The 25,430-nt window shown below is 58.5% G+C and overlaps 3 protein-coding genes across 5 annotated transcripts in view; 2 read left to right on the plus strand and 1 right to left on the minus strand.

The window, feature by feature from the left end:
• The first annotated feature begins 4,421 nt into the window (after window positions 1–4,421).
• On the plus strand, window positions 4,422–7,629 carry GGT6 (gamma-glutamyltransferase 6). Of its 2 annotated transcripts, none has more exons than XM_040243708.1 (4): window positions 4,422–4,914; window positions 5,511–5,713; window positions 5,803–5,916; window positions 6,223–7,629. In XM_040243708.1, exons 1-4 carry the CDS (start codon window positions 4,784–4,786, stop codon window positions 7,242–7,244), a joined length of 1,470 nt encoding a protein of 489 aa, XP_040099642.1. In that variant the 5' UTR covers window positions 4,422–4,783; the 3' UTR covers window positions 7,245–7,629. The 2 variants fall into 2 exon arrangements, with proteins under 2 accessions (XP_040099642.1, XP_040099643.1); XM_040243709.1 differs by having other exon boundaries at window positions 5,803–5,920; window positions 6,814–6,958.
• Window positions 7,630–8,159: 530 nt separating this feature from the next.
• Window positions 8,160–23,873, plus strand: MYBBP1A (MYB binding protein 1a). 2 transcript variants are annotated; one of them, XM_040243707.1, is made up of 26 exons: window positions 8,160–9,048; window positions 9,226–9,324; window positions 10,035–10,118; window positions 10,208–10,282; window positions 10,383–10,490; window positions 11,447–11,622; window positions 11,775–11,942; window positions 12,032–12,149; window positions 13,206–13,501; window positions 13,734–13,844; window positions 14,380–14,505; window positions 14,713–14,880; window positions 15,005–15,104; window positions 17,111–17,207; window positions 17,295–17,446; window positions 17,764–17,850; window positions 17,929–18,084; window positions 18,178–18,354; window positions 18,449–18,609; window positions 19,516–19,768; window positions 19,998–20,123; window positions 20,198–20,266; window positions 20,808–20,921; window positions 21,125–21,226; window positions 22,351–22,499; window positions 22,662–23,870. In XM_040243707.1, exons 1-26 carry the CDS (start codon window positions 8,677–8,679, stop codon window positions 23,242–23,244), a joined length of 4,227 nt encoding a protein of 1,408 aa, XP_040099641.1. In that variant the 5' UTR covers window positions 8,160–8,676; the 3' UTR covers window positions 23,245–23,870. The 2 variants fall into 2 exon arrangements, with proteins under 2 accessions (XP_040099641.1, XP_040099640.1); XM_040243706.1 differs by having other exon boundaries at window positions 17,111–17,446; window positions 22,662–23,873.
• Window positions 23,743–25,430, minus strand: part of SPNS2 (sphingolipid transporter 2) — a 37,689-nt gene continuing 36,001 nt past the window's right edge. Inside the window, exon 13 of the mRNA XM_040243710.1 lies at window positions 23,743–25,327. The gene's annotated coding sequence lies outside the window, so the exon portion shown is untranslated. The remainder of the gene's footprint in view (window positions 25,328–25,430) is intronic.

Genomic DNA, 25,430 nt, shown 5'->3' on the forward strand with positions numbered 1-25,430 from the left:
TTCTTGTTGAGGCGGCTTCTTTTGTTGCAAGAGCTCTAGGCGCACAGGCTTCAGGGCTTCCATAGTTGAGGCTCGCCGGCCGGAGAGCATGCAGGCTTCAGTGGTTTTGACACTCAGGCCTAGTTTCTCCACGGCATGTGGGATCTTCCCAAACCAGGAAGGCAACCGCAGTCCCCTTCATTGCAAGGTGGACATGCAACCACTGGACCACCAGGGAAGCCCACCTGGGGAGCTTGAAAAACTATCCTGATGACGGAGCTCACTTCCAGAGATGCTGACTCCATTGATGTGAGACTGGGGACGGGAAGGGATTAGCACGTTGGTAATCCCTGAACTAGCAGGCTAGATCAGACAGAGGTTCTCAACCTTGGCTGTACATTGAAAACACCTGGCAAGCTTTTAAAAACACCTGGCAAGCTTTTAAAAACTGATGAATCTCCAACCTAAAGATTTTGATTTATTTAATTGGCCTGCCTGGGTATTATTTTTAAGCTTACAGGTGATTCTAATGCATAGAACCGTTAGGATGAAGTTGAGAACTATTAGGATAAGAGAATGAAGTCATCAATGTAGTCATTGCAACAACTTTAAATGCAATATGACTAAAAATACTGAATCACTGTGTGGTACACCTGAAACTGATATAATATTGTAAGTCATCTATCAGTTCAGTTCAGTTGCTCAGTCGTGTCCGACTCTTTGCGACCCCAAGAATTGCAGCACACCAGGCCTCCCTGTCCTCTATACTTTAATTTAAAAAATGATGAAGGCGTGAGTGAAACTATAGTCCTACACTTCACACTTAGAGGCATCTGGTATGTGTGTGTCTACATGTGTGTATGTATAGTTGAAGAAGTAAAGCTTATCCATATCATTTTAGCATTATAGATTGATGGTGGCCTCAATGGTCAGGCCACTCAAGAAGACTCTTCTCTTGCTCTCCATACATCCTCTGCTTGTCTGGTCTCTGCCTCACCTACACCATACTTCACATGACTATCTAGTCCTCTTAATCATAACGTTCCTACCCCCTGCCCCAGCCACTGATTTCCCTGGTTAACTGATGAACCAACATGATGTCAATTCCCCCTATTAATGGTAGCCACCTTCTTGCTTGAGTATTGCAGACTGTTGCCATGTTCTGCCTCCCAACTGGTGCCCATGGTGGGATGCTGCTCCAGGACTTTGCTTTGGACTTATAAGATTCCCTTCCCAGTAAATCACTGATGTTTCTGTTGCCATCTCTGGGTTCTTTCTTTGGTATCATGGCTGGGCAATTATGAGGCTTGCAGATTGGCGGACTACAGCCCAACAGAGGCCCATAGAACAGAGAGGAAGGGACTCATGTTTTTGTTTTAATTTTCTGGCCTCGCTGCACCACATGTGGGATCTTAGTTCCCCAACCAGGGGTTGGACCTATGCCCCCTGCATTGGGTGGCGAAGTCTTAACCACTGGACCACCAGAAAAGTCCTAGGAACTGAAGTCTACTGGGTACCAGGCACTGGCCTAAATGCTTTAAATGTACTTCCTTGTCAAATCCTCATGACAATCCTGGGAGGACAGACCCACAGAGGATCCTATTTACAGAAATAGAGTCAAGACACCCAGAGGTTAAACGACTTGCCTGCAGTCACATAGCAAGTCAGTGGCAGAAACTAGACCAAACCCTGGTTTCCAAAAGCTACTTCCACTCCCAACTCCCAGGGAAATGATTGGCACCCTCTGCTCATTGGCCTGACCGCCATTCATCCCCAGAGCCTGTCTGGCATCGACTTGAAGCTTAGCTAATAAGCGACTCTGGGGGTGTGGGCAGTGCTGTCTAGGCCCAGAGCTGTGGGAGTGATAAAGAGCACCCAGGAAAGGTTCCCCCAGACCCAGTCAGTGGAGGTCTTGGTCCCAGAGAGTTTTCCAGGGCATAGTTCTAAGGACAGAGGAAGATTGGCTGGACAGGCACCAAAGAATGTCAGCTGGGTGAAGGGAGACAGTGCCAGCAGCCCAGAGGCCAGGCTGAGGACGGGGCGGTAGATACACAGGGTTCCCAGCTGCCTTTCCTTCGGAAGGAAGGACCGACTTTCATTGTGACCTTGCAACCTTCCCACATTGTATTAACAGGAAGTGAAATTATTTTTATAAAACGAGCTCAGATCATAATCATAACCCCCTCACTCAACCCTTGGCAAAATAAAAAGTTGGCCACCCTATGATGGTATCTCCAGCTGGTTGATGAGTTATCGGTCCAAGAAATCACAAAACCTAGAAACTGAAGGTTTCTCTGGTAGGTTGAGGGTGGAAACCAGCTTGTAGTGGGTGGCAGGGTGGTGGTGGTGGGTAGATAGGCAAGGAAGAGGCGACAGCAGGTGTATATTTTTTGTAGATAGGTGCTTATCTCAGGACTGGCGGTGGCAGCATCCCCTGGGAGCTCAGAAGGCAAGTTTCTGGTCCCTACGTCAGACCTACAAAATCACAACTTCTGGGAGTGGAGCCGGGCAATCAGGTTTTAACACACCCCTCCCTGTCTGTGCGTACTAAGTCTCTTCAGTCATGTCTGACTCTTTGCGACTCCATGGACTGTAGCCCACCAGGCTCCTCTGTCCATGGGATTCTGCAGACAAGAATCCTGGAGTGAGTAGCCATGCCCTCCTCCACAGATCTTCCCAACCCAGGGATCAAACTCTCGTCTTACATCTCCCGCATTGGCAGGCAGGTTCTTCACCTCGAGCACCACCTGGGAAGCGTTAACTCCGAACACACCAGTTAGAGAACCACTCCACCTCCTTGTGAAGAGTCTGCGGGAAAGAGGAGTGGCTGGAGAGTCAAATGAGATGAAAAGATGATATCTGTGGCTGTGATTCTAGTGTAGAAAGTACTCAAGCTTTCTCAAAGCTGTTTATGGGAATGCAATACACCTCCAGAAAAGTGCACACATCACATGGACAGCTGATGCACTTGCACCATCAGGAACCCAGGTAACCAACCTCAGACGGAGAAACAGAGTATCACCAAGTGTGCCAGACGCCCCTCTGCCTCCTCCTGCTGACTGGTAATGGCAGAGGCTGGTTTCATCTGTTCTTATAATTTACACGTGAAAATTGCTTAGTCGTGTCCAACTCTTTGCGACCCCATGGACTATACAGTCCATGGAATTCTCCAGGCCAGAATACTGGAGTGGGTAGCTGGTCCCTTCTCCAGGGGATCTTTCCAACCCAGGGATCAAACCCAGGTCTCCCGCATTGCAGGCAGATTCTTTACCAGCTGAGCCACCAGGAAAACCCAAAAGACAAGGTGGACAGGCGACCTCCCCCCACTCCCCTGCCAAGGGTCTTTAAACCGCCACACCAGAAACAAATATGATGTGCTCTTCCTGCTCTGGCTTCTGCCAGCCCTCGTGCGCCCGTAAGATCCATCTACATGATCGCATACAGCTGCAGAGTACTCCCCATGTGACCACCCCACTCACTCTCCTGATAATGGATGTGTGAGCTTTCGAATATGGGACTGTTCCAATTCGTGCACTTATGAACATTCTAGTACGTGACTGTTGGGCACATACCTAGCAAAGGGAATTTCTGGAGACTGGCCCCTGTTTAAATGCTGAGAAGGAACCCGTAGAGAAGACGTGAAACTACAGGAGAGAAGGGGTTAGTGAGAGAGTGAGCTCCCTGGGGAAGCAAGAGGCAGGAAGTGGGAGGGCTCGGGGCCAGAACCAGAGGCAGAGATCGGCTTTTTGACTGGAGCCATGTGAAGGTGGGTTTGTAGTTGGGGGTTGACATTGGGGGAGGGGGGGTCTTTGTGTGTCCCCTTTGATTTGTTATGTGAAGAAGGACAGGTAGTCTGCTGAGAGTGTATGGCAGATGGTTTGGGGTTTGAGGCCCTCATAGTAGAGCGTGGTCAGGAGAGAGATGACTGGAAAAGGAATGAGATTGCAGCACTCTCTAGAGTTACACAGCTTTGCCAGAAAACAGCTCCTTAACGTGAACCCCAGAGTGAAGGAGTCTGGGACACCTGGTTTCCAGGCAGGGGCTCCCCAAAAGGTCTATGGCGCCACCTGCTGGACAAGATGTTCATGACAGGCCCAGAGAGGTATTGATACCTTCACCACTCAAGTTGCTTCCCCAAATAGGGAAGCCCGGATCCCTGGAGTGGCCTCAGGCTGAGCCTTGACCCCAGACAGAGACCAGACACCCCCCCCATACCGGAACCTGATCCAAGTCAATGTACTGACGTCCTCTTTCTCCCCTGTCCCTAGATTAGAGCCTGACAGGAGAGATTTAGAGGCTGTACCCCCTAAAGGGGTGCTTCCCCAGTGGCTCAGCTGGTAAAGAATCTACCTGCAATGCAGGAAGCCTGGGTTCAATCCCTGGGTCGGGAAGATCCCCTAGAGAAGAGAACAGCTACCCAGTCCAGTATTCTCTGGCCTGGAGAATTCCATGGACTGTATACTCCATGAGGTCACAGAGTCGGACATGACTGAGTGACTTTCACTTTCTTTCCTCCTAAAGGGAGGGGCCCACAGATGTCCTGGGTCTCAGGGCCTGTGGCCCCAGGACCAGGCTCCTCCTCCCCTGCATCCCCTAAACCAGGTCCCCTGCTACGAGAGCCCCTCAGGCCCTGTGCCTTAATGGGGCGGGTTCACACAGCCTCCCTGGCCCCGTGCCCTGCCCAGACCTGTTCTAGATTCCACACCACCCTTCCCCAGGGCTCCTCCACCTCCCACCCACCAGCCCAGGCAGAGCCTCCTCAGCCTGGAAGACTGGCAGGCAGGAGGGCAGGCACTGTGGAACCATGGAACCGGAAGCAGGGCCTGTGCTTTACCAGAAGCTGCAGGTCTGGGAGCCGAGCTTGGAGTCCGAGGAGGAAGAGGAGATTTCGGAGCAGCTCATTCCGGATGCCTCCAGGCCCCACGACTCCTCTGGGTGAGTCAGGGAGGGGTCTGGGCACTCAGTGACTCAGGCCTGAGGCTGGCAAGTTCCTCCCTCCGGAGCCTCTAAGGAGGGCCAGACAACTCTTTGTTTCGCCAGCCCCAGGAATCTTCTGGTTGAAGGCAGGGACCCCCTCCCCCAGCTTCAGCCCCAGGCCTGGCCAGTGCCAGTCAATCCAAGGTCTGTGCGACCAAAGGGACATTTGTACTAAGTCAGCCCTGCCGGCTGCTCTGCCAAAGGCTCCCAGCCCCCACCCCCTGGTGCAGGAGGCACCTGCTGGGCAGGTTGGTTCTGGCTATACCTGGCCGGGCCTGGCTCCTGGAGCCTGCCAAGCCCCGCTCAGGCATCCCTCCAGACTGGCTGGACCCTACCTGTGCAACCCCCTCTTCTCCAGAGACCCTCCCCAAGCTCCTTCCCGTCTCCACGTCTCCATTCACAAGGCTGTGTCTTCTGCCAGGAGACCCTTTCTCCTTGGCAAACTTCTCCTCCTACAAGCATGACCAAACCTTTTGGGAATTAGTCCCTGGGTTCTCCAGGGGTTCGTGGATGTCCTCCTGCCTGGCCCTGGCTTAGGACATCGCTCTCTGCAGGAACAAGGCTGGCCATCTGCCCGGGGCCTGGGCCCAACTGGTGGCTGCCCTGCTGTTGCTGGCCGTCGGCTTCTCCCTGGCCGTGAGGCAACTCTGCAGCAGTGGTGCCTCTCCAGGAGCCTTGGGCTCTGGGGCCCCTCCAGCCAGCGGGCACTCCCACAGGCCTGGCATGTACCACCACGGCGCCATCATCAGCCCAGCAGGTCAGTGCTAGGAGTAGCTCAGAGGAAGAAGGGGGCGGGGTTACTGGTCCCAGCTCCCCACCTCAAGACAGTCCCCTCTCTCACTGCAGCTGAGTGCTCCCGCCTGGGTCGAGAGCTGTTTGTTGCCGGGGGCAACATCGTGGATGCTGGAGTTGGAGCAGCCTTGTGTCTGGCAGTGGTCCATCCTCACGCCACAGGGCTAGGTCAGTAACCCACAACCCCAGACAGCGACCCCAACCCTGGGCCTCAGCAGTGACCTGGAACTCGGGCAGTCAGCAGCCCTGACCTCAGGGCTGGCTGGTGAGCAGGACCTAGGACTTGGGCAGTAGCCCCACCCCTAGGCTGTGACCTTTGACCCCAGATCAGTGTGATCTTGACCCCAGGCCTGGTTACTGATCCCCATCTCCAGGCCTGGTCAGTAACCACTAACCCTAGGCTAAGTCATTGACACTTCACCTGGGACTACCTAGTGCCCCTGACCCCTGTGTGGCCCCTTTGTCTCCTCCCAGGTGCCATGTACTGGGGCCTCTTCCACAATAGCTCCTCGGGCAACTCCACTGCCTTGACATCGGGCCCAGCCCAGACCCTGGCCCCCGGCCTGGGGCTGCCCTCGGCTCTGCCCGCCCTGCACATGCTGCACACTCACTTCGGCCGCCTGCCCTGGCCACACCTGCTGGTGGGCCCCATCTCACTGGCTCAAAAGGGCTTTCTGGTGGACACATCCCTGGCCAGCGCCCTGGCAGCCCAGGACACCAAGGACCTCTGTCCACTACTTTGCCATGCTAACGGGACACCCCTGGGCCCCGGGACCCGAGTCACCAACACCAAGCTGGCAGCTGTGCTCCACAAGGCCTCACTGGCCCCCACCCCAGACCTCTCCGGGGATGCCCTGCTGAGTCTGCTGGCCGAAGACCTGGGGTTGGAGGGCCCCTCAGTTGGGCCCAGGCCCACCTTGGAGCCAGCCCTGCAGCTACCTGTGCCCCAGGGCATCCTGTTCACCACCCCCAGCCCCTCAGCTGGCCCAGAACTGCTGGAGCTGCTGAAAGCATCTCTACAGTCCGCAGGGCCCAGCCCTGCACCCTGCCCAGCACTCCTGCAAGCTGCTGCAGCCCCCAGGAGCAGTGTCCTGGCCACCGTGGACAGCGGTGGCTCCGTCCTCCTTCTCACCTCCTCGCTCAACAGCTCCTTTGGCTCTGGACACCTGTCCCCAAGCACCGGGGTTCTACTCAGCAACCTGGTGGCTGAGTCTGCAGCTGGCGCCTGGGCCTGTCCCCTCATCTTTCGTGGCATCTCAGATGACACAGAGGTCGATGTGTTGGGGCTGGTGGCTTCAGGGACCCCTGCAGCTGCCAGAGTCATGACTCACGCTCTGCTCAGCCACCTGGCCGGGCCCCAAACCCCAGACCAGCAAGGACCAACAGAGAGCCCCAGAGCTTGTGGCCAGGGGACCCTGCTCCAGGTGGCAGCCCACACAGAGCATGCCCATGTCTCCAGTGTCCCCAGTGGCTGCTGCCCCTTCCAGGGGTTTTAAGGTGGGGCAGTGTCTGGCAAGGGTGGACAGAGAGGGCAGAGAGCCCAGCAGCAATGGTGTGCATAAAGAGTGTACATCCATTTTGTGCCCAATGCTGGCTCACTTCCGGCCTGACTGTTGTCTGGACTTGAGTTCGGCTCTTTCTTTAGCTAAAGAATCTGAGGATAATGAGGAAAGAACACCAGGAACCTGGGGACAGCCTTGAGTTCAGATCCAGCTCTGGGAAGCACAGATGGAAGAAAGCCACACCCCTGCCGAGACTCTGGGCAGAGCAGGCAGATCCTGGGGGCATGCTGGAACCTCCGTGCTTCCCTCCAGGCCACACGCCACTGATCTCCCTCAACCAGGCTGGAAACAAAATAAAGATCAAGTCTCCTGGATGCCATGTGCCACTCTCGCTTCTTGGTTAATTTCACATCAGCCTTTGAGGCGTCTGGGCTCCAACCACAGGGAACACAGGAGACTTGCCACCCAGGGATGCAGAACCAGGCTAGTGTCTTTCTGCTCCTCCCTGCTCTACTCCCCTGCCTCCTGGGGCAGCACACACAAGATAAACCAGTTTTCACTTTCTGAAACTGATAGAGCAAGGAAGGGGTTTGAGATGGTGAGTAGGAGGTGTCCCAAGGGGGAACAGAGGGGGCTGGAGCTGGATGTGCGGTTTCAAGGCCGGGTTGGCCCTCACCTCCCCACCTCCAAGAGGGCTGGGTTCTCTCTGAACTACAATCCTCCATAGGTCAGTTCTCAAACCAAGAAATGAGTGGCCATTAGCACTCCTGCCCCACATTGTAAAATGAATGTATCTCTGACTTACTAGAACTCAGTGCCGCCACCTCCCTCCCGCTGCTCACCCCTCAACTCCCGGACAAAGAATTCTTCCCCAGCCCAAACAGTACCACAGTCTACCTGCTTATGTTAGCCCCAAGCCTAGCATCCCTCTCGCTTCTGTCACCTCCCACCTGTTCCAGATTAGCTGGAATTTTCTCAGCACTTGGTTCAATCCAGCTGGTATTCCTGCTTTTACCTCTGCTCTCCTTCAATTCATCCTCCACACAGCAGCAGAATGGGGGGATTCCCTGGGGCTTCCCTGATGGTTCAGTCGGTAAAGCATCTGCCCGCGATGTTCAATCCCCAGGTCGGGAAGATGCCCTGGAGAAGGAAATGGCAACCCACTCCAGTATTATTCTTGCCTGGATAATCCCGTGGACAGAGGAGCCTGGCGGGCTACAGTCCATGGGGTCGCTAACACTTCACTTCACTAGAGGTATCGTGGTTAGGACTCGGCTCTCTCCCTGCGGAGGGCCGAGGTTCCATCCCTGACCCATCCCTGGTCTGGAAAATAAAATCCGACAAGGCGGGGGGCGTCGGGGCAGTTAAATAGGACCAAGGCTAGTGCCTGCATAAAACCCTCCGGTGATTTCCTATCACAATCGGAATGAACTCCGAACTCCTGAGCGCCAAGAGAGAGGAAGAGCCACACCTCCCCGTCCGCCCCGCCCCCGTTCCAGCCGGCTCCGCCCCCAGCCGACCCAATTCATTGCGCATGCGCTCCGACCTGACCTGGAAGAGGCTGTCTTCCGAGCCCACGTGTTCGACGAGCATGGCGGAGCCGGGGAGTATGGAAGTTACCGAGCCTCTGGCTCCGGGAGAGGCCCAGAAGAGCGGCGCCCGGCCTGCCGACCGTCATGGCCTGCTCAAGCACAGCCGCGAGTTTTTGGACTTCTTCTGGGACATTGCGAAGCCGCAGCAGGAGACGCGGCTTGAGGCCACAGAGAAACTGCTGGAGTATCTGCGCGCAAAGCCGAAGGTATGGTGGCGGGGCCTGGGGCAGGAGCACCAGAGATCCTGGCTAGTAGCGGCGAGCTTGGGGTCACGTGGTCGCGAACCTGGACGCCCCAGGTGAGCGCGCGCCGAGGAGCGGGCATGGGTCGGTGCCAGACGACCCTTCTCACTGGTCCACCTGGGGATGTGCTTGGTTCCTTAGGGATCTTCCGAGATGAAGTACGCCCTGAAGCGCCTAATCACTGGGCTCGGGGGTGGACGAGAAGCAGCCCGGCCCTGCTACAGTTTGGCCCTGGCACAGGTGAGGTGGTGGCCCCTGGAAGGGGTCCACCTGTGTTGGTCAGAACGGTGGGGGAGTGAGTGAGCAGAGCAGATGTCCCAGCTGCAAGGGACGTGAGAACTGACAAGTAGGGGTAGGATCTCAGGCGAGCCGATGGGAGGTGTGCCCACGTGGATGCGGAGAAAATTGTGTAAGCAAGGCCTTTGTGCAGAGAAGCCCAGGCAGGCGGAGAGAGGGAGATTGAGGCTGCTATTGGGTTGACCAGCCTCCGAGGTACATGTACTCGGGGGTGGTAAGCTCTGGGGTGAGTTCTCTTACCTCTGCAGGGTTCAGGACCCTCTTCTCCCAAGGGGCACACAGCTAATTATAAGCCATATCTAAGGAGCTTGGACAAATGGAAGGCCTCTAGAGACCCAGTCCTTGAAGACCAGTCTAGGGGGAGCTCAGAGCTGGCTGTGGGGACAGCGTGTTTGGGAAACACAATCTAGTGGCCAAAGCACCTCAGCTATGCATGGGACAGGGAGACGGGGGTCAGCTCCATTCACAGCTGTGCTCCATCATCAGCATTGCTCGGAGGCGGGTAGGCAGCTTCAGAGGCATCCTTGGGGTGGGAGCAGGGGCCCAAGGCCTGCTCCCAAGGGCAGAAGTTGAAGGGAGAAGTAGGAAGAGATTGACATCTGTTGGGATGTGGCAGGGCCACCCCCCCTGAGCCCCTCTCTTCCTCCTGGCAGCTGTTACAGTCTTTCGAAGACATCCCCTTGGGCAGCATCCTGCAGCAAATACAGGAGAGACATGACCTGCAGAAGGTTAAGAAGGTGAGAGTTAGCAACCCCGGGGATATCAGCAGTCCCCAGGGTGGGAAATGCTTGGGTCCTTCTCACGGGTGCCTGGAATCCTTTTCTAGGGGATGATGAGACCTGCCCTCTTTGGAAACCTGTTTGGGGTGCTAGCCCTCTTTCAGTCAGGCAGGCTAGTGAAGGTAAGAGCTTTGAGGGTTCTGGGGTTATGTGGACTGGCTTGGAGTGGTGGGGGAGAGTGGCACGCCCCACTCATACCCTCTCTGCCCCTGGGACCACCAGGACTCAGAAGCACTGATGAAGTCAGTGAAGCTGCTGCAGGCCCTGGGCCAGCATTACAACCACCTTCAAGAACAGCCCCAGAAGGCCCTGGTGGACATCCTCTCTCAGGTATGGGCTCACCAGCTGTGGAGCCTTGGGTAACTAACGCCACCCGTCATAGAAGAGCACGGAGAAGACACAGGTTAATGCATGGAAATGCAGTACCGTCCCACGGAAGCATAAATGGAACACGATGTTTTATAGTAACTTCCCTTAAAAAGTAAGAAGGAAAAGAGATGTGCTTTAATAACATGGTTTAGTCTAACATCTAAAGTATTTTCATGTGCAGTCAGTATCAGAAAATCTGTGGAGGTTTTTTACATTCTTTATCGTGGTAAGTCTCCAAAATCCAGTGTATTTTATACTCACCGGTGTATCTCTGTTCAGATTAGCATATCTTACATGCTCAGTGTCCACATGTGACCAGTGGCTTCCATATTGGACCATGCATTTGTAGAACAGCGCCTGACATGTGCCCAGTGGGTTAAACATGTTTGCCATTGTTGTTTTGGGCAGAGCTGGGGTCCCCACTGCCCTGCTTGGGAGGGGAGGTGGGCTAGTACCTAGAATCCTTGCTGTGGTGAAAAAGCCAGGGACTGGCACATCCCAGGCCAAGGCTTTCTGCATAACCCTGGCCACAGAGCTGGAAGGACCTGAATTCAAATCCCAGATCTTCATTGGGGACTCCTTGTTTAAAAAAAAAAAAAAAAAAGGCTAGTCCTGCAAAACCCAAAAGAGGAATAATTAAAAGGGTGGTCCTGGGCTAGTCAGCATCAGTGGGGTGCTTATTTAAACCCAGTTTCCAAGGACTTGGGAATTTGCGCTTTTTAAGAAACCCTCTCTGGTGATTCTCTTGCCTGACAAGGTGGATTGTGACTGTCCCGTCTCAGGCTGTTGCTGTGCCAGGGGCCTTGGGGGAGCCTGGGAGATAGAACAGGGCCCAGAGAGCTCAGCTCACAGCAGGAGAGACAAAGGATGCCATGAGGGCACCCTCCGCACCCCCAACCTGTCTCCCCCACCGCCAGGTCCCAGAGACCACGCTGCAGGAGATCTTGCCCAAGGTCCTCAAGCCTGACTTGAATTCAGTGCTCGGCTCCCCTGAGCACCTGGAGCTCTTCCTCTTGGCCCAACAGAAGGTGCCCAAGAAGCTGGAGAAGCTGATGGGACCAGTCAACCTGTTCTCGGACGAGAACATCCCCAGGTGTGAGGGAGGTGGGCGGGTGGGCCCTCCATCCACAGGTTTGCACCATGACCCGGGGTTGGGGGTCCATGTGGCCCCAGGCGCCTGGCCCTTGTTTGCTGGAGAATGCCCCCTGAGTCTTCTTCACCCCCACCCACCCCCGACCTCTGCAGGCTGGTGACTGTGCTAAAGACAGTGGCCAACTCTGTGAAGAAGGAACGCAAGCTGCCCACCGTGGCTCTGGACCTGCTCCGCCTGGCTCTCCAGGAGGACAAGTTCCCATGGTTCTGGAAGGAGGTTGTGGAGCAGGGGCTCCTGAAGAAGCAGTTCTGGCCGGCCAGGTGCGTGGGCGATTGACCTCTCCCTGTTTGAGCAGGGGTGGCTCAGGGGACCGAGGGCTCTGACCAGACCCTGTCGTGTGCCCCCTCAGCTACCTGTGCTTCCGCCTGCTGGGCGCAGCCCTGCCCCTGCTGTCCAAGGAGCAGCTGCAGCTGGTGATGCAAGGGGACCTGATCCGACATTACGGGGAGCACATGGTCACCGCTAAGGTGAGCGCTGCCCCCGCGGCCCAACCCTGCTGGAAAGGGCCAGGTGACTGGGCTGCTTCTTGCCAAGAGGATGGAAGGGATCAGCCAGCTTCCGGAAAAGAGGGTGGTTCTTGGTGTCAGTGGTCCTGCCTGGGATGGGCAAACACAGCTGCCCCTGGGAGGAGGGGCTGGGGACCTGGGTGTCCCCCACCTCTGGGTAGAGGGAGCTGCCTGAGGGCCGACCCCCACCCCTGCATCTTCCCCTACGAACCGAGAGTAGCAGGGTCAGCCCTTCTGCTCCCAGGCCGCTCAGCCCAGGCTTGTACAGCCAGCAATCTGTCCAGACCCCTCTCCAGCCCTAGCTGGTGTTACAGGAATGCTACCCACTGATGCTGTTTTGAGTACTGTCCACATGCTGCACACTAAGCTAAGTGCTCGACAGGGGACTCAAGAAGTGGTTAAGAGCAGGGAACCTGGGACCAGACTGCTGGGTTCCCGTCCTGACTCTGCCGCCGCTAGCTGTGTGACCTCCCGCAAGTTGCTTTCCTTCTCTGTGCCTGCCCCTGCTTGTCCATGAGCCAAGGAGCAGGACCTTCCTTAGAGTCGTTGTGAGGATAACCAGGCTAATATCCACAGGCGCTTAAAGTAGTGCCTGGTGTGCAGGAAGTGCTGCTGGGTTTGCTTTTAGCTCATTCCATCTTTACCACCAGCTTTGGAGAGCTGCCATTCCCCTCTTCCGAGTGAAGGACAGGCTGAGTTCAGCGCAGGGGTTAAGAGCTCCACTGGCTGGGGGACCAGACGGACAGGGGCCGAGTCTCAGCTCCACCACTTTTAGTCCTGTGATCCTCAGAAGTTGCTTCCAGGCTTTCTTATGCTTCATTTTCCTTCATCTGCAAAACAATTAGAAGTGCCAGGACAAAGGTTGTCCCAAAGACTAAACGTGGGGGCGCCTGAGCAACCCAGCTGGGTACAACGGAGGGGACTCCCTAGGCCCCAGGGAACTTGTTGTGGAAGAGGCTGGGGGTGTGTTGGACCCCTCCTGGCTGGTGACCCCAGCGCTGTGCCCGACTCTCGCAGCTCCCGAAGCAGTACAAGTTTGCCCCGGAGATGAACGAGTACGTGGGGGCCTTCCTGGAAGGCTGCAAGGACAACCCCGAGCGGCAGCTGGCCCTGGTAGTGGCCTTCACGTCCATCACCAACCAGGGCCTCCCTGTGGTGCCCACCTTCTGGCGGGTTGTGCAGTTCCTGAGTCCCACCGCCCTCAAGGACTACGTGGCCTGGCTGCGGGACATGTTCCTCCAGCCTGACCTGGACTCCTTGGTGGACTTCAGCACCAACAACCAGAAGAAAACCCAAGACGCTTCGTTCCATGGGTGAGTGGGCCTGTGGGGCCCAAAGGCCTGGACCCTCCCTCCCAAATACCTTGGTTCCTCGGGCCAGAGAGGAGCCACACCTTTGCTCTTAAAGGCCTCAGTTTCCTCACATGTGGCCCTGTGCTGGGGATCAGGGTGTTGGGGAGCCTTGGTTGATTTTCCCGTCTCAAGGATGGGAGACACCCATTTCACCACCTCTAAGCAGTTTCCGGGACTCGTCTCCTGCCCACAGGCCCGAGCGAGCTGTGTTCCGGCTGCGGAAGTGGATCATCCTTCGCCTGGTCAGCATCGTGGACAACCTGCACGTGGAGAAGGAGGAGGCGCTGATCGAGGAGGTGGCTAGGTATCGTCCCGAGATGTGCCTGAACCCTGACTTCCCACGGATGCAACGGCCTCATGTCTGACCTGCTTTGGGTCCCCCCTGGAGCCAAAAGCCTGAGGGTCAAGTCATCCTCGCCCCTTGGGCAGGAGGAGATTGGGGGAAATTCCCCAGGGAGTCTGGGTAAGGGGGCAGGGGAGCTCCAAGGTTCAGGCTGGCTCAGCATTCCCCCCACTGCCTTTGTGTATCGACGACGTTGGGGGGTCCTTAATGACGACACTGCCGCTGCTACTCACCCTCACGGCGGCCCTGAGAGGGACAGGAGTGGCGGTGACCTGGCCAAGGCCACGCAGCTTCGCGTCTTTGGTTCCAAGGGAGGGATGCTGGTCCTCTCCCGGTTCGGGCTGGGCTCTGTTCTGCCGGGGGTCCAGGCCTGGGAAACGTCCCCTCTGTCGTCATCGCCTCCTGGCACCAGGCCCTCGGTGAGGCCACCCGAGAGTGGCTGGTGAGGATGGTGGCACTGACCGAGGGAACGCGGGTACCCTCACCCCCTCCCCAGGTTTTGCTTCTTCCACTCGTTCTTCGAGACAAAGAAGCCCACGTCGCAGATCCCTGAGTCCGAGCAGCACTTCACCCTCGCCTTGGATGGCCGGACCCGGGAGGTGGTGTGCAGTGCCTTCTTCAGGTGGGCACCGGGCAGCCCGGGAGAGGCCTGAGGGTGGGCGAGTGGGCGGGGAGGTGACCTCGGGCAGCATGGGCGCCACTCTCTCCAGCTCTTCATCTGAGGCCCCGTGAGTTCCAGGGGCTCAAAGCCTGGGGATGGAGTCGGGTGGCCATGTCTACCAGCGCAGCCCATGACCCTGACGGCCCCCGCCTACCCCACCACCACCAGTCTGCTGCAGACCCTCAGCACGCAGTTCAGGCTGGCGCCGGAGCAGACGGCAGATGGGCGGCCCTGGACCTACCACTTGGTGCAGTTCGCAGACGTACTGCTGAATCACAGCCGCAACGTGGCTCCACTGACAGCCTTCACCACGCAGCAGCGCCAAGCCTGGGACCGGTGAGAGGGTGTGGTTGCCACCCGTGGGTAGAACCTCCTGGGGTCTGACACTGAACACATGGGTGGGATCCCCTGGGGTCTGACGCTGGCTGCAGTGGCCTGAGAGCACGCTCATCTCGCCCAGGATGCTGAAGACGCTGAAGGAACTGGACACCCTCTCTTCAGAGGCCAAGGCCACTGCCTTCCAGCACCTGCTACTCTTGGTGGGCATCCACCTCTTCAAGGTACGGCGGCCTGAAGTGGAGGGGGCTACAGACCTAGGGTCTGCGGGGCCCAGGAACAGCTCTGTGGAGCTGAACGTGACAGGTTTCCTAGGCTGACTGCTCCTGGTTGGAAGTACAGCTCAAGGGAAAAACCACTCCATCCACTTACTGGACACCAGCTCTACCCTGGGCTTCCCTGGTGGCTCAGACAGTAAAGAATCTGCCTTCAGTGTGAAAGACCCGGGTTCAATCCCTGGGTCGGGAAGATCCCCTAGAGAAGGAAATGCCAACCCACTCCAGTATTCTTGCCTGGAGAATTCCATGGACAGAGGAGTTTGGCAGGCTACAGTCCATGGGGTTGCAAAGTCAGACACAACTGAGCAGCTAATGCACACGCTCTATCCTGAGCTTTCTGAGCAGTGTCCCTTGTTGGTATTATCCACAGATTGGAGGCAGGCACATTTCTAACAGGTGGGATAATAGACTCACAGAGGTCAAGTAACTTACCCCAGGCCACACAGCTTTTGGCTGGGATTCAAACATGGGGCTCTGACTCCGCTATCTCATAGGACCTCCCCAAACTACCTTACTGGCCAGGGTGGTGGATGTCGAGAAGGGCGGGGCCTGGCTCTGGGCAGGCCCGTCGACCATGGGGACGCTTCTTCTGTCTGTCTGTGGTCCGTTCGGAGTGGAGCCGCGATTTTTCTGTTTAGCTCTTGCCCGTTTGGAACCTACAGTGGTGAGTTGAAGGTAGTGGGTGTTTTTCCAGCACCGCCCTCCCATGGGGTCTTGTGTCCTGTCAACTATATTTCTCATGTCATGGGTACCTCTTCTCATAACCGGTTCTTTAAAACCCACTCCATCTCCTTTTCTGTTCTTTCCACAAAGAAATTTTGGCCGTGTGCGAAGCGTACTGCCGACAGCGCTTTTGACCCTTGTGGTTTCCTCTGGCTGTGAACCCAGGTCTCTGGAGGTTTTCCCCTCAAGTTGTACAAGCCTCCTGTAGGTTGCTTCAGGTCTTTAGTAGCCTCAGGAGACAGGACTCCCTTCTGGCCTCTCGGCTGAGGTTTTTGCTTCCAGGCCTTGGGGACTCAGCCCAGCTCGTGGACAAGCAGTGTGGGGAACAGTTTGTCACCATGCCCCTTCCATTCCTTGGCACTGGACATCCAGTAGGGGCTGCCCAGACCCTGGACCTGTGAGCTTGACATGGATGAAAGTTACCCGGCCACAGCCAGGACGCTAGAGGCAAGGATGCCCGAGGCTTTTGAGCCCCTGTTCTGGCCTTCCTTCCACTACCCCCACCCCAAACATTGAAACTGCCCTGCAACATTAAGGAGGGAAAGTCTGCCTTTTTGGTACCAGCGGTCAAACAGGTTATTTTCAACTCAGTGGCTAGTAGCTGGAGTCTGGTCTTATCCTTCAGCAAAACAGACTTGAAAGGACTGTGAAAGTTGCTCAGTTGTGTTCGACTCTCTGTGACCCCATGGACTGTACAGTCCGTGGAATTCTCCAGGCCAGAATACTGGAGTGGGTAGCCTTTCCCTTCTCCAGGGGATCTTTCCAACCCAGAGATCAAACCCAGGTCTCCCACATTGCAGGCAGATTCTTTACCAGCTGAGCCACAAAGGAAGCCCAAGATAGACTTAGTTGAAATTAAATTTGTTGAAATCAGTCATTTCCGGTTCTTTTTGTAACGATGTCGAGCCAGGTGTCGTGGAGGAATCTAGAACTGCAGATCAGGAGTCTGGGACCTGCTGGTGCCCTGTGATCCTGATCAGCCTGGGCACCGGTGGGGAGGTTGGGCTTCATCTTCTGTGAGGCTCATAGACTGTGTGTCTGGATGTTAGGTCATCAGCTCCTGGGGTCTGGCTGTAGCCCTCTGCTCTAGATTGTGAGGGGGACTGGCCAGGACAGTCTGGAGTCTTTGGGCCTTGATACCAGCTCCGCCCCCTTGGTCACTCCCTCTCCCAGCTGAGCAAAGGCTGGGCATGGGGCCTGGCCCCTGATTTCTGTCCTGTCCCACACAGTCCCCCGCAGAAAGCTGTGACCTCCTGGGCGACATCCAGACCTGCATCAAGAAGAGCCTGGGGGAGAAGACCCGCCGGACCCGTTCCAAGGCCACCAGTGGGTCGTTGTCCCTGGTGGGGGGTGATGGGCAAACAGCATGGGTCACTGGCACCCTGCCCAGGCTCACCCCTTCCCTGCTTGCAGACCCCCAGGAGCCGCCGTGGGTGGAGGTGCTGGTGGAGATCCTGCTCTCCCTCTTGGCCCAGCCCAGCCACCTGATGCGCCAGGTGGCCCGCAGCGTGTTCGGCCACATCTGCTCCCATCTGACCCTGCGTGCCCTGCAGCTCATCCTGGATGTAAGTGGGGGCCTCTGGGGACGTGGGTCCCAGGATGGGGCTCTCCGAGCCCAGGGCTGCTGTGTCCTTGCTGTGACCTGCATGGTTGAGGGGTGGGGGCCTCCTTCAGAGTCTCCTGCTATGCACCCCTGACTTGGGGTCAGGTCTCTCAAGGACACTGGATCTCTCCCAGGCTCCATCTTCCTCCCTGAAATGGGGACCTTTGACCAAGACTGGACGGGAGGGGGAAGGAAGGCAGTTGAGAAGGTCCCAGGGCCTGAGGGGGTGGTGAGGGAGCAGGGACAGCAGACACGACAGCCACCTGGGACTCCCCGCAGGTGCTGAACCCGGAGGAGAGCCAGGACGAGGACGACAACGTGGTGGTGACGGACGACTCCGAGGAGCAGCCCCCAGGGGGTGCGGAGGTACTTGTCAGCAAAGGGCAGGGGGTGGGCGGACACCCGGTGGGCCACGGGGAGGCGTGACACGTGGCCCACCCACAGGACAAGAGCTCGGACGGCGAGGACAGCAAGGGCAGCAAAGGCTCAGAGAGTGAGGAGAGCGACGACGACGACAGCGACGAGGAGGACCGAGATGGGGACGTGGACCAGGGCTTCCGGGAGCAGCTGATGGCGGTGCTGCAGGCCGGGAAGGCGCTGGTGAGTGGGGGCCGGGCCCCCCGTCCCTCTGCTCCTTCTGCATGAGGAAGGGCTGCTCACCAGGCCTCTGTCCCCCTGCCCCACACCCCCCAGGGCGGAGCGGACAGTGAGGATGACGACGACGAGGAGCTAGGGGACGAGGCCATGATGGCCCTGGACAAGAGCCTCGCCAGCCTCTTTGCTGAGCAGAAGCTGCGCATCCAGGCCCGGAAGGACGAGAAGAACAAGCTGCAGAAGGAGAAGGCGCTGCGGCGGGACTTCCAGATCCGGGTGAGCCCCGGCCCTGCCCTCCCCCTCCCCACGCCCCCGCCCCCACCCCCGCCCTCGCCCCCACGCCTGGCTGAGCTCACCCTTCCCACTGCAGGTCCTAGACCTGATCGAGGTGCTGGTGACCAAGCAGCCCGAGAACCCCCTGGTCCTGGAGCTGCTCGAGCCGCTGCTGCTCGTCATCCGGCGGAGCATGCGCAGCAACAGCAGCGCCAAGCAGGAGCAGGACCTGCTGCACAAGACGGCCCGCATCTTCACGTGAGGGCGGGAGGCTGGGCCCGGACAGCCGGCTCCCAGAGGGAAGGGGTGGGAGCCAGGGCCCACATCACTCAGGAGCCTTCACCCATCTGTTCCTGCAGTGCTCAGCACAGGGCCCCCAGTCCCTTCGACGCCCTCAGGGCCCCTGTAGTTGGCAAAGCAGACTCGGTGCCCGACTGTGACAGGCCGGGGCTGTGGCGGCGAGTGGGCAGGAGACGGGACACCTAACCCGGTCTTGAGGGACCAGGAAGGCTTCCTGGGAGAGGTGTCAGCAGTGCTGGGAGCTGTGGAGCTCGCTTATCCTCCCAGAGGCCACAGGCAGAACAGGAAGGCATGTCTGACACAGTCAGAACATAAGCAGCTTGTGGCCTGGCCCACCTCGGTGTTGAGGAGCCCCAGAGGTGGGGTGAGGCGGGGTGGGCACTGCTGGAGCAGGGAGCCCAGCAACGGAGACATAGATAGCAGGTAGAGCCCTGCTTCCTGGGCGGGGGTGGGGGAGGGCAGTGTGGAGACAAAGGCCTACCAAGAACTTGAGATGGGGGGGTGCCCCCAGGGCCCCCACCTCACCGGCCCAGGTCACACGTTCTCAGCCAGTTCTCTGCCCAGACACACAGTGTGTCCTGAGCACACCGACCCTGGTTTTGCTTTACAAAGGGCCCGGAAGCCACTGTCCCCTGAGAGACAGGTGCTCATGGGCCTGAGGACCACATCGGGGTGTTGGGGTGTCACTCAGGGAGCCAGTTTCCCTCTGGCTTTTCCTGGGTAGATCTGTGTGTGGCCCCGGGCCTCCCCCCGCAGCCTCAGTCAGACCCCTGTCTTTAGGGGTCTGTTTCCGCCTGTGAAGTGGGGCTCGGGTCTGCTGGGGTAGGGGGACGTTGCGACCAGCTCTGCCCCCGCCTCCCGCAGGCATCACCTGTGCCGCTCCCGGCATTACTGCCGCACGGCGGGAGACCGCGTGGAGACTCTGTACGCCCGGCTGGAGCAGCTGGTGCAGCAGGCCGGCCAACAGGCTGACTCCTGCGTCGCCCTCTACCACTTCAACGCCTCCCTCTACCTGCTCCGCGTCCTGAGGGGCAGCACGGTGGACAAGCCCGCCCGCAAGGCCCAGAAGAAGGAGAAAGCCAGCAAAGATGCCAGCTCCCAGCCCCAGGGCCCAGAGGTGAGCAGACCTGGCCCAGGGAGGCTCGGCCTGGAAGCCCACCGCCGCTAGATGGGAGCGCGTCCTGGGAGGCAGTGGGGCAGCCAGCTTAACCGTTTCACAGACGGGGAGGCAAGGCCACACCTTCCCTGGGACCCAGCCTTCAACCGTCTGAAGGCAGCCCAGGCTGGGCTCCCGTGCCAGGCCCCCCCCCTCCCTGGCATCACAGCAGCTTTCTCCCTTGGCGCAGGCTGCCAGCTGCCTGGACTTGAGCCTTGTGACCCCGATCTACTCGTCAGCGCTGAGCTCCTTCCTGACCAAGCGCAACAGCCCCCTCACGGTCCCCATGTTCCTCAGCCTCTTCGCCCGGCACCCGGTGAGTGTGGAGTGAGGCCGCCCCCTTGGGCCCCTGCTGAGCCCCATCCTCATTGCCCACCATTTCCTCCACAGATGCTCTGTAAGAACCTACTCCCCATCGTGGTCGAGCACGTGGCAAGCCACACGCGGCCCCGCCATCAGGTAAGGCCTTCCCTGATCCCAGCCCCAGGTTTGTGTGAATTACCTGCTTGACTTAACGTCTGTTGGCTGTTTGAGAGACTCAGGAATGGTGCCCTGGGGGACAGGGTGGGGTGAGCCTGTCCCTCCAATCTGGCCAGTACCCCCCAACCCCGCCACTGTAGGCCCAGAGTAAGTGGAGATGGGGGGACACTTCCCACATGGCCTGAGTCCTCCGGCTCCTCAGAGGTCACGCCCTGGCCTGATGGGTATGCCTGAGGGTCAGGGTAGGAAGAGGGTGCCTGAGTTAGTAGGGGGCCAGGAACCGTGTCCAGCTGATAGCCCTGCTGCCCTCCTTGGCCTCAGGTCTCCCCACTACCTGAGAAGAGCGAGTGGGAGCAGGCAATGGTGACAGCTGAGCCCAGAGCTTCGGTGATGACAGCCTAGGCGGGCTGTGCTGGGCGCAGCAGGCAACCCCACCTGCACCCCCTCTTCAGGCTCCTGGAGCTCGCGGGGGTCGCCCAGCATGCCAAGGCTCCTGGTGACCACATTGCCCCCACCCCAGGTCCAGGCCTGCCTGCTGCTCCAGAAGACCCTGCCCACACGGGAGCTACGCGTGTGCTTTAAGGACCCAGAGTGGAAGCAGCTGCTGGGCCAGACCCTGGGGAAGGTCACCGAGGTAACAGCCCTGGGCTCTCCTCCCCTACCGGCCGGTTGTGGTCCTTGGGAACCCAGGGGCGAGGGTTGCTGGACCCTGTGCCTCGGGGTGGGTTTGGGGTTCCCCCAGGAGACGTTTCTTCCCTGGGGACCCTAGTCTGTCACGTGGGAGATGAGCTGCGAGCAGCTCTCCGGAGTGCTCAGCCCAACCGCCTTCTCCCCCAGATCCTGCGGACACTGGGCGAGGCTGAGACCAAGTCGGGGCACCAGAAGGACCTGGCGGCCTTGGAGCTGCTCAACACTCTGTTCAGGAATTTCCATCACGAGGTGAGCACTGGGCACAGCAGGAGGTTGCCAGGCGGGCAGAGCACAGTCTGAGCAGAGGCTGGGGGGCAGGTGGGAAGCCATCTGGGGAAGGGTCTGGATGCCAGGGTGAAGAAACTGGGCTTTATTTGAGGCGGGCTAGTGCTCTACGGAGAAGGCAGTGGCCCCACTCCAGTACTTCTGCCTGGAAAATCCCATGGACAGAGGAGCCTGGTGGGCTGCAGTCCATGGGGTCACGAAGAGTCAGACACGACTGAGCGACTTCACTTTCACTTTTCACTTTCATGCATTCGAGAAGGAAATGGCAACCCACTCCAGTGTTCTTGCCTGGAGAATCCCAGGGACGGGGGAGCCTGGTGGGCTGCCGTCTGTGGGGTCGCACAGAGTCGGACACAAGTGAAGCGAGTTAGCAGCAGCAGCAGTGCTATATCCTGTGCTTGGCCAGGGTAGGGTGAGCTGGTTGCTATTGCCGAGCTCCAGTGAGAAAGCTGAGAAGGGGCTGGGAGGGCTGGCAACCACGGGAAGACAGCTGTTAGGTGGGAACCCAGGCTCCTAGACTGGCAGAGACAGAGCGGGGGTATAGCATGTGAGATGCGTGAGGGTCACAGGGCGGCTGTGGGCAACTCTCCGGTTCCCCCAATCTGGCCCAGAGGGAAAGGTGTGGGGGTCCTTGGCATAGACACTGATCAAAGCCCCAGTGCTCTAGCTTCCAGGAAGGTGCCGCGGGGGCAGGTGCTGAGCAGCAGGCAGACCCCGAGAAGCCACACCCAGAGTGACAGCAGAAAGCCAGGAGAGGGGCCGTTCTGGAAGCCAGTGGCTTTCAAAAACACCCCACTCAGTGCGTGACAGGGAAGGAGAGATGAGCAGAGGGCCTTTGGCGACCCGAAGGTCACTGCGTGGTGCCTCCTGAGGTGGGTGGGCTTTGGGCCCTGGGAAGAGAGAACAGACTTGGCCCCTGGGGTCCTTATTTTCTCCCTGAGGTGAGAGAGGCTAGGGAGGCACAGGCTGAAGGGCTGGCTGAGGGGCCATAAAGGGGTGGGTGAGGGTGGGAGGGATGGGGACCGGGAGCTGGGGAGGGGCCGTGCCTCTGGTCCCCACTGCAGCCACAGCCTTGCCCGCCTCTGCAGAAGCTGACCATGGACCTGACCGCCATCCTGGGCGTGCTGCAGAGCCAACAGCCGAGGCTGCAGCAGAGGCTACAGCAGGGGGAGCACTCGGCCGGGTCCAGCCGCCTCCACGACCTCTACTGGCAGGCCATGAAGTTCCTCGGAGTCCAGTACGTTTCAGGGAGGGTGGGCGCTGGAAAGACCCTCCTGTTGCGTGCATTCTGATGTCCTCTGTCCCCACTGTGGGAGCTTCAGGCAGCTTGAGGATGACAGAGGCGCAGGTCACCCTTGCCCTGGCCACAAGTTTCCTTACTCTGCTCACTTCCCCCCAGGCGCCCCAAGCCAGAGAAGGATACCAAGGAGGCCCCTCAGGCCACACAGCAGAGCCCCATTAGCATGAAGCGGAAGAAAAAGGGCTTCTTGCCAGAGACCAAGAAGCGCAAGAAACGTAAGCCTGAGGCCACCACGCAGGAGGAGGTGGCGGCGGCCAAGTCCGAAGCCACCAGTGGGGACCAGCCCCACAGCGCCGGCAAGAAGAAGAAGAAGAAGAAGAAGAAGATGAAGAAGACCAAGTCCCCAGCACAGTCCCAGGTGAATGGGACACCTGCTGCCAAGAGTCCGACCCCAGAGCCCCCTGCTGTGAGCCCCAGCACCCCCGCCAAGACCCCAAAGCCACAGAAGAAAAGCCAGAAGCTGTCCCAGATGAACGAAGCCACTCCCCTGCCTTGTCAATCCCCCGAGGAGCCACCTGCCAAAAAGCGTCAGAAGAAGCTGCCCCAAAAGGGAGTTTCAGGCAAGTCGCCACAGTCCGCACTGCCTCGGAAAAAGGCCAGGTTGTCCTTGGCCAGCAGGAGCCCCAGCCTCCTCCAGAGTGGGGCCAAGAAGGTGCAGCTGAGGAAGGCGAAAAAGCTGTGAGTGACCCCCGTCACCCTGTTGTGCTCAGTCCTGACTTGCAACCCCATGGACTGTGTGTAGCCTGCCAGGCTGCTTCTATCCATGGGATTTTACAGGCTAGAATACTGGACTGGGTTGCAGTCATTCCCTTCTCCAGAAGATCTTCGAGACCCAGAGATCGAACCGCAGCTCCTCCCTTGCAGGCAGATTCTTTACCCACTGCACCACCCTAGAGACTTTTTCACCATGATTTTAATAAACCAGCTACTGTCTAAGGTTCTCCCTTCTATCCTGGGGGTAGTGGGTCTGCTGCAGCAGGCATGGCCTGAGAGACCCCAGCTCTAAGCTGGGCCCTGCTGCTGCTCTTGAGCACACAACACCTTTGGGACCTTGGCTCCCAGATGCTGTGGGCCAGGCCCAGGGCTCTGGTGTCTGTCTGGGTTGAGTATAAGTGTGCCCACACCTCATGCCCCTCATCCCCACCCCCCAGGCTGCTTTGCTGCAGGAGCCACCAGGGCATGACTTAAATAGCTTTATTTCTTCATTTACAAGAGGAATATATTTGGCTTCTCTCTTAAGACTCTGAGATTCACAATCAGCAGCTCTAAAAAATAAAGGAGCAGTTTGGCTTCCGCAAGGAAGAGGAAGCAGCACTTGGACCTGGTTCTTGTACAACAAGAAAACATTGCTGGGGCCCCGGGCTGAGGCTGGGGTGGGAGTGGAGGCCAGGCTGGTCTTCGGGGGAATCCCACCCCCTGGTTAAGCCCCCCTCCTAGGGTACCCCAGAGCTTGGTAGGAAGTGGGTGCTCCACCAACTTACCCACCCCTGAAGCCAAGCCAACCAGTAACTGAGTAGGGAGCACTAAGCTGGCTGGCTCTTAGAGTCTCCTGCCAGCCCAATGGGGCCCACCAGACCAGAAACACCTTGATGTGGTGGGGAGGGAGTGTGTGGAGCAGAGGGGACAAGCGTCAGTGGGGACGTGGGGGGTCTGATGTGAAGTTGGCAGCTGTACCCTGGTGTGTGGCTGCGGGGGTGGGGGTCTCGGCCACATGGAAACGTGTGAACTGAGCGGCTGACATGCGCAGGGAGGTGACTCTTGAGTGCTGGCCTCTCCTGATGCACCTTAGCCTCCACCAGGCTCTTCCCAGGGACAGGAAGCTTGGAGGATAGCTGTTTCCTCTGGCAGCCAGAGCCCTGGCTCCTGCCCCACGGATTCTGGGAATACTCCCCTGGGCGCTGCCCCTGGAAGGGGTCCAGCCTGGGGGCAAGAGTCAGTTCCTGGCATCTGTGGGGATGGTCAGGCAGGGGATGGGCAGTGGGGGTGCTTCGGTGGACCTGAGGAGCCCTGTAGGGACAGGGAACACCCAAAGGTCTCAAGCATGGGGCACAGGTGGTGTCCCACTGCCACCAGGGCCTTCGCTCCTGGTGACGCCAGCTCCTTGTCAGCACAGTCTCCCACCTGGGAGACCTCCAAGCTGACAGCCAGCCCAAGGTAGAGACCAGTGTCCTCCAGAGTGGCCAGCCAGGCTGGGAAGCGCCAGCAGCTTGGGTGCCCAGCTCTTGCCAGGTTGAGTCCAGTGTCCTCAAGGTCAGAGGTCCTCACCCACCCAGCCCTTGGGGAGCCAGAAGTGCCGCCCTGAGGCCTGGACCCCCACCTTTCTGTGTAGTCCAGGGGCTGTTGGGTCTTCAAAGCTGCAGCCAGCACCTTGCCCAGCAAGCTGTATGGGAAAGTCCAGCCTCCTGGCCCCAGGGTCTGGGGAGGGCAGAGACTGCCCCAGGATCACATAAGCTGGGGACAGGCCAGCCTCTCCCCACACACCCATGGGGGGCTGTCTTCCTCCAGGACCCCAGGGCCCCTGTGGCCCAGACCGGGGCCTGGGGGTGGCCTGTCCCAGGGCATGGCTCCAGCAGACACAGCCTTCCAGGTTAGTTGAGGACACAGCTTCTTGGAGCCACTGCCACTCGGCAGTCCCAGACCAGAGCTGGTGGGAGCCCCGCTGTGGGTCACAAGGAAAGCTTCGGGACAGCCTGGCAGGGCCAGGGTGCCGGGGGACACCTCCCAGACTAGGCAGGAGTCCGGGTCCTTCGTTATCCCAGCAGCACCTGGAGGGAGGGGGTCAGACATCAGGTGCAACACCCAATCCAGGGCTCCCCCTGGATCCTCCCTCTGGGGCCCACTGGAAGGGAAAGAGCAGATCTGCCACGG

Source organism: Oryx dammah, unplaced genomic scaffold (genome assembly GCF_014754425.2).
Source record: "Oryx dammah isolate SB20612 unplaced genomic scaffold, SCBI_Odam_1.1 HiC_scaffold_8, whole genome shotgun sequence".
Lineage (NCBI taxonomy): Eukaryota > Metazoa > Chordata > Mammalia > Artiodactyla > Bovidae > Oryx > Oryx dammah.

Coding starts and splice junctions, on each gene's coding strand:
- GGT6 (XM_040243708.1), top strand. CDS start 4,784: ATGGAACCGGAAGCAGGGCCTGTGCTTTACCAGAAGCTGCAGGTCTGG. Junction 4,915..5,510: donor AGGCCCCACGACTCCTCTGG/GTGAGTCAGGGA, acceptor CGCTCTCTGCAG/GAACAAGGCTGGCCATCTGC. Junction 5,714..5,802: donor CGCCATCATCAGCCCAGCAG/GTCAGTGCTAGG, acceptor CTCTCACTGCAG/CTGAGTGCTCCCGCCTGGGT.
- MYBBP1A (XM_040243706.1), top strand. CDS start 8,677: ATGAACTCCGAACTCCTGAGCGCCAAGAGAGAGGAAGAGCCACACCTC. Junction 14,506..14,712: donor GTGTGCAGTGCCTTCTTCAG/GTGGGCACCGGG, acceptor CACCACCACCAG/TCTGCTGCAGACCCTCAGCA. Junction 14,881..15,004: donor CAGCGCCAAGCCTGGGACCG/GTGAGAGGGTGT, acceptor CATCTCGCCCAG/GATGCTGAAGACGCTGAAGG.